General features: G+C 33.0%; 1 protein-coding gene across 2 annotated transcripts; it reads right to left on the reverse strand.

Annotated features, from left to right (window-relative positions):
- Nucleotides 1-1,478: 1,478 nt before the first annotated feature.
- On the reverse strand, nt 1,479-5,989 carry LOC133863844 (serine/threonine-protein phosphatase PP1 isozyme 4). Of its 2 annotated transcripts, none has more exons than XM_062299962.1 (4): nt 5,459-5,989; nt 3,904-4,463; nt 3,572-3,795; nt 1,479-1,782 (listed from the first exon to the last, which is right to left on the reverse strand). In XM_062299962.1, exons 1-3 carry the CDS (start codon nt 5,658-5,660, stop codon nt 3,607-3,609), a joined length of 951 nt encoding a protein of 316 aa, XP_062155946.1. In that variant the 5' UTR covers nt 5,661-5,989; the 3' UTR covers nt 1,479-1,782; nt 3,572-3,606. The 2 variants fall into 2 exon arrangements, with proteins under 2 accessions (XP_062155946.1, XP_062155945.1); XM_062299961.1 differs by having other exon boundaries at nt 1,479-1,803.
- Nucleotides 5,990-11,247: the final 5,258 nt, after the last annotated feature.

An 11,247-nucleotide genomic window follows, 5' to 3' on the forward strand; every position in this document is an offset into this window, starting at 1 on the left:
CGAGCCCAGATCCCTTTTTTTTTTTTTTTTTTTAATTTTTTTTTTATTTTTTTTAACGAAATAGCGTTTGTAACCATTAAACCGATGTCTAAAAAGGTAAAATGGAAAGAGACATTTTATAATTAAAATTAGATTTCACAAATCTTATATATTATTACAGTGTGAATATTTTGCTACGTAACGCCTATGTTATGTAAAAAATTTAAATAATATGGACCTACGTATACTGTTAAATACAATAAAATAAAATTTTAATTATAAAATGTTTTATTTCAATTTTAAGCGAAATGGAGATGTGAGAATCACAATTCTCTAAAAATATCTCAGTTTAATTCCGCTGCAAAGATTAAAATTATCTTTTGTTTCCTAATACTTTTGTTTGTCCAGAGTTTGCTGCATTCAAATGCAACAAAAATTTACTCTCTACAAAAAGTAAAAAGTTTGTTTGGCCTTACGGATTTGCCGTTGCATTGGATTTTAGATTTGAAATATGGGATTTCATTCCCAAATTTATTATTTCGATCTCAGTATACCACTTGGACTTGATATGATCTTTTCTACTGAATTTTAGAATTAAAAAGGTGACATTATTGAAAATATAATCTTTCTGAATTACAACTTGTAGATAGGAGGTTAAAAAGAAAAAAAGTCACCAGTATTGGACTATTGTCTTCTCGAATGGAACATTTTGTCAGGGTCATTTGGCATCGTTTGATCAATATTGTCCTTGTAGGCAAGCTTGTATAGTTAAAAACACCACCCACGATGTTGGGTTATAATATAAAAATATGTTCAAAATACAATTTTGGTTCTTACTAGATTTCAATTTTATCCTATTTATAGTTTTAATATAATCCTTTAAATATTAAAATCTCATGCAAACAATAATAGTTTTTTTAAATATCTTATTTGGGAGTGAAAAGAACAAAAAATAAAATCACATTTTTGCGTACACAAGGGTATTTTTTTTAACGAATTACGATTTTAAAGACTAAATTGTAATTTTACCAAATACTCAATTGAGGTTTTTAAAATTACATATCCATTCACTACATTTTAAATTTGCTACTTTTTTTTAAATGCGTACGTTTTAAAACCGCCAAAGCAAACAAACACTAGACATCATTATAATTCTGTCGTGACATAAAATCGCCTATTAGTCTTACAAAATCAAAACCTAGGAAAAATGTGACATACACATCAAAGATTGTAAATATTTTCTATTTGACTAGCTTTCACGTCCCTCCATATTCTCACGTAGAGCTCCGTATATCTGATTTTGTAAGACCATGATGTAATGTAAGTTCTAAGAAATGTATATAAAATGCATAGCAAGGAAATACAGGTTTCGTATCCCTTTACGCGTCGCACGAATACTTCAAACTAAGAATTCTTGCCGCTGCAAAATCCAGTGCTAAGAAGCAAGTTGCAACAGCAGAAAAATTAATCAAATTGCCATAACCACTAAGCAGCAATAATTATGGATCGCCAGCAAGAAGACCATGAATATCGCATTAAAAAATTATGAAAAAAAGCAATACAAAGCTACAAATCACATTTTTTAACATAAACAAAACAGCCCGAGTTCATTGAGACAAACAGCTCACAGACATTTCATTGTGAGAAATAGAAATGGCCTTGTTTCTGTTGCGCACAGTGGAAAGCACAAGTATGAATTACCCAACCAAATATATCTACATACTGTGTCACAGGTGAAGTGCTACAGAGAAAGGTAAACGAGCTAAGAGTAATTTGTGCCCTCCACACTACTGGTCCTAAGACCTGACAACAAGGAAAAGATATCTGCATGAGAAAACACAAATAAACAAAGGTGAAGAAGAGGTAGGTAACGTCATTGATTGAGATACAAGACTTTCTGTGATGATACCAACATAGCACAAGAACATAATAAAGTACAAACATAACATACAAGAGATTCTTGTTGAGAGTGTTGCTAAGATGAGATAATTGATGTCATGATAATACACTTCGTAGATCAACACAAGTCTTCCTGCAAATTTCAGCTCATAATGATAGTCTACGAGTTCAAGAATCGTTTTTTTCTAAATACAAATGTTGTGTTTAAATGAGGAACTTTCAACCGAGATTTTACTTGAAATTGTCACTTGAGAATTTCCAATATTGAATCTTTTTTTTAGGTTAGCAGGAGAGATTTTTCAAAAAAATATTCCAAATTTTGAATTTGAGATTTTCAAACATGTAAGTTTCGAGTTTAAATTCCTTGGGAAAAATATCATTTTACAAATTTTATCACCATTAACGTTCTTATACCACCCACAATTACTCTTCACAATTGTTATCACCACCATTGTTACCACTGCCACCACTATTACCCACTACTGTGGTACTGCCGGCACTATTACAAACCACTATTATCATCACCCCCCCCCCCCCTTTTTTCCCCTCCATCTACTACCACCATTGCCACCCACCAACACCATGACACCATACAACTATCATCATCAAATCATTGCTATATATTATCATTACCATTGTTGTTGACGCTCCTTTTTTTTTTTTTTTTTAATATAATCATAATCATCCGAACAACAAAAATTTACATTCAAGGGATTGGAGGCTTCATCAATTTAAATCCTGCCATTTCGAAAATTTTAAGAATATTTCAAAATCTTTTTCAACATAAGTTATTTGCTGGAGAGACAGTACAGCATAAACAAAGTACATTATCACCACACCCCTCCTCCAACCACCACCATCATTGCCACCAACCAACACCATGGCACCATACCACTACCATCATTAGGTCATTGCTATCATATTACCATCATTGTTGTTGCTACTATAATGCTCTAATTTCTTTTCTTCCTTTTTTTAATATAATCATCCGGACAATGAAAATTTAAATTAATGGGATTGGAGTTCTCATCAATTTAAATCCTGCCATTTCGAAAATTTTAAGAACATTTCAAAATCTTCTTAAACACAACCTAAGTTATTTTCTGGAGAGAGAATACAGCATAAACAAAATACATATATGGTATTTGAGGCAAAAATGAGTCATCTAACTTATCTTGCCCGTCCAAACAACTTCAATTTCAACCAAGAAAGAAGTACATTTGAGCATCTTCAATAATTTAGAGTTAAACTGTGATTAGAATGAAAAACTTTGAAATTGAACAAAAACAAGGAAGAAATAAATATTTGATGAAAAATATGTTTTCTCAAAAATCTCTTTATAAGAAATCAAACTGGAAAAGAGCTTCTACCAAATAATATCTATGAGGCCCCAACAAAGATGCATGTTCAATGTTTGTTTCAAACCTTTGAATAGAGCTCAATATAGCACGTAAGTCATAAAATTTAAACTAAACAACTTGATTTAAAAGGAAAAATTACAAAGTTTTTGAACAGCAACCCCCCTCCCAATGTCCCCAACCTTTCTGCAAGAGAAATAACATGATAATGGTACTAAAAAGAATTGACAGCCACACCCACACACCCACATGCTCATATTCCTAATGGTTTGCGCAACCACCAAGACACATATTTATCACAAAATAAGGGAAGGAAGCAGTAAAAATCAGCTGACCTTGGTTAAGACGAAGAGCAGGGATGTAGCTACCATCAAATTTTGTTTGACATCATGAACTTGGCTTTTTTCTCTGCTGGTTTAAGAATCTGGAAAGAGCAGATCAAGTTTTCATCTACACCCATCATTGCACCGGCATTATCAAATTCACCACAATAATTGGGGGCTGAAAATATTGTAACAAGTTTCCTGTCGGCAAAGAATTCATACCCATCCTCCACAACCTATACCAAAGCAATTATTTACACATCCAGATTGAGTAGCATTTGCGAGTAGAACAAGAGATTGAAATTATAAGAAAAATAAATAAAAGAAAAAGCAAATTCAATGACCTGATGGGCACGGCAGACAAGGTCCAAATCATGATGCTCTAAGAATTCTGACACCTTATCAGGGCCAAAGGTATATGAGACTCCTCTATCATTCATTCCCCATCCTTTAACATCTCTACCAGGGTCCGACCAAAGCAAATCACAAAGCAATCCAGTGTCCGGAACAGCAGTTGGACGAGGTAAATTTCTAATTTGATCTAAGTCTGTAAGATCAGGTGAAAGACCACCATGCATGCACAATATTCTGTCATCGACAAGAGCTGCCACAGGAAGGCAATTGAAAGAGTCTGTAAAGGCTTTCCAGAGTCTCACATTGAATCGCCGCTTACATTCATCATAAAATCCATATATCCGATTAATAGAAGCACATTCATGATTTCCTCTTAGAAGAAAGAAGTTCTCTGGATATTTAATCTTATAGGCAAGCAAGAGGCATATTGTTTCTAAACTCTGCTTGCCACGATCCACATAGTCCCCTAAAAATAAGTAATTAGCACTAGGAGGAAATCCCCCATATTCGAAAAGCCTAAGTAAATCACTGTATTGTCCATGAATGTCACCTGAAAATAGAAAGGACAATTCACACGGTCAGACAATACAAATCCAGGAAATTTTGACAATTACGACACAAAAATGAACAATTACGACTGCCAAAGGAGCATGAGATTGACAGAGCAAATGAGCCCTTGGTCCTACTGGAAATTGTTTGTTTGAATTATAGCTCAAAGCCTACTCTACTCACTCAAAATTAAACTGGGTTGAATTCAGATAAAGGAATCATCTTGCCTTGCCCTGATCCCTCTAATGATGTTAACCAGGACATACCAAGGATTTCTCCCACAAATTGCTTACTCCCTAACCAGTCATGTTACCATTTGCCACGGTTCCATCGGACACTCATTAATCCATTGGCTAAGGTATCAATAGACCACGGATTCTAACAGCATATAAGGCTCTTGCAACCCCTACCCTCAAAAGGTAACAAAAGGTACAAAGGCCCACCTCCATCCAAGTTCCAACATACTTCTTAGAATGTTGGATTAATCAAAGTTGTTCAGCTCATTGAAAGTAGATATCAAACAACTTATGACTATCCTCATCAAGCACGTCAACGAATTGACAAGTAGCTTTAAGAGAAAACATCCGTATGAAACAAAATGTATTCACTTTATTCACATATTCATCCACAATCAAACAGAGCATAACGTAGAATGTCCCTTCATGTTGCAATCAAGGAAAATCAGTACCAACAAAACACAGTTCCGTTGAAACCCTCATGTTTTGACCCAAAAAAAAAAAAAATGCTAAGAACCGTATCTTTCTTTGTTTAGTAGAATGTCAAACTACTACTCTGCCACTCAATTTTATTTCCTCCTGAAACTCAACAACTAATCTAAAAGAAAACATTGTATATCCATCAACCAACCATATGAGGAAATAAAATACATCAGAAAATAATAATCACATAAAAACCATCCAATCTTGAAGCTTCCACGAGAAAATTTCACCAAACGAAAAAAAAGCAAAAGCAAAAGAAAAGACAAGTAGTGCGCACCGCAAATCTTGATGGGTGCTGCGAGTTCGAGCAGGTTGGGCTGTTGAATAAAGATTTCTCTGGAAGCAACGCAGAGCTGCTTGATCTCCCCCTCCGAGAGCTGGACCTGCTTCCCGGGCCTCGCTGATCGGACCTCCGTCAGCCGTCTGATTATGTCGTCCAGTATCGCAGGGTCCATTACTCCCTGCCCTTGCGTCGCCATTGGATTTAGATCCTCCCCCCCTCGACGGCTACGATTTAAATACTAGAAGTTAGGGAAACCCGGGGGGGTTGGGATTGCACAAGCTTTCAAGGTCTCTGCTTGAGAGTTTGATGGTCTACTTTTTCGGTGATATAGAATATATTCTGGGGAAAGGAGGGTGAGAAAGGGAAAGAAAATTTATTTATATTCTCATTTGGGTTAGATTTTCTGATTTTGAGAGGGAGAGATGGAGGCGCGTCTAAAGGCTTTGAAGATGGAGATGCAGGGCTGCAACTCCTATGTGGCGGAGGCCTCTAGAGTCTAGAGGGGGAGTACGCTAGCATCCGCAACAGCAAGCAAAGAGTTACTATTAAACGGTTCATGCCAAAAAAAAAAAAAAAAAAAAGAGTTACTAAACGGCGCCGTGTCTTGGAGTTTTTGAAAATTTCAGCTTTACGACAGCTTTCGATCCGGTCATCCGGGTTAGGTTATTGTTGGATTGATTTCGTAATTACGCATTGATGGGCTGCCTGAGCACTTGGGCGGGGCCCCCAAGAGTTTTGTGGAGCTTTTAGGGATTGAATAGTGCGCAGAGAATGTTGCCAATAATTGGGCCTTTAGGCTTTTAACTTTTTAAGAATGAGAAAGTAGATCCTTGCATTTGCATAGCCATTCTTGTTCTTGGATCTGAAAAGAAATTTGAAAAAAAAAACACCCGTTGGCTTAGGTGTTTTTTTTCTTTTTTCTTTTTTTTTTTAAACAATATTAATATGGTATATGGGACATGTGGTAATTGTCGATAAGTTTGATGCGGTGGACCAAAATTTTAGACGAAAGTAACAAATGCATTTATAAGATATTCACATGAACCATTTGTGTTACTTTTACCAACTAATATGACTATTTGATAGCGAGGCAAAGCAAATATAGTAAAAAGTATTATTAGTTACTTTGGACTGCCGTTTCATATTCCCTGCTCCCTTCCAAGCCTACCCTATTTGAGCCTAGGTAATTGCTAAAATAAGAACCGTTCGTGTACTTTTGTAATTTTGTGGAGAGCTGATTGGTAAGGGACGGTTTACCGTCCCCTTGCCGGCTTCCCCCCCTTTTGATTAATATAAGCTTTTTTTAATCAAAAAGCAATTCTAATGTAACATCATAATTGCTTTTTGATAAAGTAATAATAAATAAATAAATAAAAAGGTATTTATTTATTATAAATGCCAGTTGGGGGACGGGTTTTCATCCCCCAACAATCAATTTCCAATTTTGTGAGTTTATGATACGAAAAATGTTATTCAGTATTTTCTTGTTTTGTTCTCGTATTTTTTCATTGACTTGACATTATTAATCTATCATTGCATTTTTTTTTTAATTTAAATTTAGATTGATAATGTCACATTAACAAAAATAAAAATATGAGAGAATGACCAAAAAATAAAAAAACTAAAGAGCATTTCCATTGTGATAATAAAGTGGCAACAATATGCTCTAGTTCGTCTCACCAATGTAGATATATACATGGATATTTATGAATGGTAAAAAATCTGTATGAATTCACCTGGGAGCATTGCTTTTTATTTATTCAAGACTCTTAAGTAGTTAAACACGATTTCTTTGGCATACAATTATTCAACTAACAGGCTGCTAAGCCCTTCAATCAATTCAATGACCGCATATCACTCTTTTGAGTCTTGAGGAGGTTCCAAGCCACCGAGGTAAAGCATTTGTCTCGGGCTGCCTATGAATGGAGCCATTTAATATGCAAATCTCACGATTCACGAACTAGTATTATCAAGACTTCTCGCCGCAATTCGTAATTACGCGTTGGAATTGAGTTGTATTAAAATATAAGTATAAAAATACGTAATTTAATTTTAATTTGATTTATTTAATTGAATAGGTTATTTATCTCAACATAACCGTTAATTTCATGTTGAATTTATGCATTGTGTCAAAAAATTGTTATCTTTTATGTCGTGTATCGGGTTCGAGTCATGTCGAAACATGAATATAAGACTATATAGATCAAACTTGTTAAATTACTATTTATACAAAAAACTTAAACTAATAAGAAATGATTAATTTAATCATTTAATTTATATTCCAACACCTCTCTCATGTGTGGCCTTAAACTCTCTCTTTTAATGGGTAAGGCCTATCACGTATAATATTTAATTGAAATTTGATATAAACTATAGAATTAAGATTCTAACTCAATACCTCTGACTCTAAAATCATGTTAATTCATTGTTTATCCTAAAAACTTTAGTTAATAGGAAAAAAATAAATTTATTCATTTAATCAATACTTTAACATTTTTCCTCACGTATGAGCTCAAATTCATTTTTAATAATTAAAGTATTAATTAAATTATTAAATTTATCTCTTCCTATTAGCTTAAACTTTTGGATTAAGTGATGATTTAACATGGTATCAGAGCAAAGTTTCTGAGTTTAAACTTTGCCTATTTCATTTACCTATAATTTTAATTAAATATTCTATGTGTTGTGTTTCACCTAGTAAAATAAAGTTTGAACCCACACACGAGAGTAAGTATTAAAATATTGATTAAATGATTAAATTAAATTTACTATTTCCTATCGGCTTAAGCTTTTAGAATAAGTAATTATTTAATAAAACTTAACACAACCCATTTAATTAAACAAGTTAAACTCATCGATCCTTACCCGTTAATTTTGTGTTGGATTTATATCAAATTCGTTGATTATATTAAAAATTGTATTTATAATTATAAATACTCCATTCAGACCTGTATTTATCTAATGCTCCCTTTAAATAAAATAAAATAAAATAGGGGTAAGAATTGACATTATTTATTGCAATTAAATTACCAGATGGAATAATTTAAAAAGCCCAGTCACTTGTCTTTAAATTGGAAAAGCTCCCATAGCATGAATAGCTTAATTAATAGAGGAAGGTATCTTCAAGGTGCTCTCCTACACGTGGCGTGAGTCAGAGGGTATTGCCTTTTACTCACTTCTTCATCGCCGTCTTCCCCAAAAAGAAGCTGGAAATCCGAAGCTGAGAATAAATTAACTTGTCCCTGACACTTTCTTAGCAGAGAAAAGTTTCAAGGTTGGCAGCTACCAAATGGCCAAATGGGTATGGACGGATGACTGACTCCCTGGATTGTATATGCCTAAACGCAGATTTTCCTATGCGATGTGGTTCGTTTATAACATGTCATTCAAATGTTCATTGAATTTAGTAAGAATCCATTATGGAATAACACGTGTGGATTTAGCATGGACGCTGTCCAGTTTAGTCTTAACCCTGTTTGGACGGAAAATATTTTTTTGGAAAAAATGATTATTTGTAGTTGTTTGTTTTCAATTTTATTTTTTTTTTGAAAAAAAAAGATAAAAAAAATAACATACAAAATTATAAAATATTTTACGCCAAAATAAATAACACAGTATAGGATAGATTAAAGAGCATATTGTATACTTAACGGAAGTGGGGAAAATGAAAAATCTTTACCTCTAAAAGGAAAAAGGTCAAAAAGAATTACAAAGCCGACAAATACATAAATAAGTCGTTTATATCTCAAATCCGAGATCAAGATCCCTCTTTAAAAAAAAAAAAATAAAAAAATAAATAAAAAAATCCCATAGAGACCCGCTTTATTCTGCGTGAAAAGAGGCCGACATTTAGGAAGAGGTGACACTCTGCAGTCTGCAGAATTGAAAAACAACCTTGCTTGTAGCCTTATTGCAGTCAATATCAGCCAAATTGCGTGCCTAATCGAAATTTATTGAAGAATCACATGATTCAGATGAATTTTCGAAGTTCTATACTCCAACTTCCAAGAAACTTTAATCGATCTTAATCTTATTATTTAATTAAATAATTGGATTTTGGTTACCATAGCCCAACAGAAGAAAAACAACTTTTTCGATCTCTTAATGATTGTAAGAGCTATTAATTTTTTATTTTTTATTTTTATCTTTGTATTATAATATTAATTAAATGATTAAATTCATTTTTTTCTATCAGTTTAAAATTTTAAAATAAAATTGTGATTTAACCTCGTATCAAAGCAAAAGTCATAAATTCAAACTTTATTTATATATTAACCTCTAATTTCAATTGAATATTTTACGTGTTATCTCTCATTTATTGAAGGAGTTTTATAATATTAATTGATCTAGCTGTTTAAAAGCTAAGAGTTCAAACTTTAAACTTTTGAGTAATGTTTGTTGCACAACTCTAACAATCTTTTTTTAAAATCAACCATTTAATATTTAAGGCCCACATGTAAAAAAACAAATTCAATGATTAATCATAATAATAATAATAATAAAAAAATTAATTAATTAAAGTTGTGTGAGAACTGTGTAACAATTATTATTCTAAACCTTTATGCCTTCCAGCTTGTTGACATCAGCAAAAATTTGTGGCATGCATAACGTGAAGGGACACATAAAAGTGAGTCTCATAAGGAAGTAGCAAAGAGGATTACTACATGCATCATCTATGATGTGCATGTAAAGTGGGTAATGTGATATTTAGATGTCACATAACCCACTTTATTTGATGAAACGTGATAGACAACTCTGGCTCTGATTCTTAGCGCCATATTATTTGTTCTGATAACTTAAATATATATAAGAATGTTTTTTCATCGGCAAGTCTCTAATTGTCCCTACTCATTTAGCAGGTATATATATATATATGTTAACTAAACTTGACTTTACGATCAACTGCATCATCAAAACCGACCATTATATTAACTAATTAATCAGTGACGACTTTGTTTCCCTATCAAAATGACCCAAGGAAGCCGGAAATTGAAATTTTCTTTCCTGAAGAATCAAATGGATTAGAAATGGAATAGGGCTAACTCCCAAGAAAGTTCTACCAGACCTTTGGCAATAAAGTATTGAGACACAAATTAATTTGTAAGAACCTTTTTGATTAATTATCATAGGCCAAGAAAAATGTTATAATTAATTCCATATTTTTTATACATTAATATTGATCAAGCATGACAACCTAAAAGGCAGGTTTACGTGACTATATATACAGTACAACCTTAAAAGGGAAGTAACATGGTTGTAAAGGCCACTATTCTTTTTCACTGAATAATTTTTCGTTGTAGGTGCTCCAGCTACGATTTTGTATTATTTTGTTGACTATTATATGATAATCACCATCTCTTTACTTTCTTTGGCGCAGAAAGCTATGTGTTTGATCTATTAACTAAATGCTAGACCCCACTTTAACAGCATCCTTCGTGGTAGAAACTTGATTGTGGTAGAATACTTTATTTATTGGTTATTATATGTACAGTACTCTATTCCAATTAAAAAACCACACTTTTATTTAATAATTAACCACCCATCTTGATGCGATAGTGGGAATTAATCTTTAATTATTATTATTATTATTATTAACAATAATTAATTGGTACTATCTCGCCAATAAGATGAAATAAAAATATAATTTCTAACTTTAATTATCAAATTGAGTGTTGCAAAGCTTTTATGATCACCAGAGAGTAGAGGTAGGATTTGTCTTGGTAGATGTGGGATGGAGAGATTGTATGCATCTCTCTATGCGTGCTTGGGGATTAGTCATGTAT

Source organism: Alnus glutinosa, chromosome 3 (genome assembly GCF_958979055.1).
Source record: "Alnus glutinosa chromosome 3, dhAlnGlut1.1, whole genome shotgun sequence".
NCBI classification, from domain to species: Eukaryota; Viridiplantae; Streptophyta; class Magnoliopsida; order Fagales; family Betulaceae; genus Alnus; species Alnus glutinosa.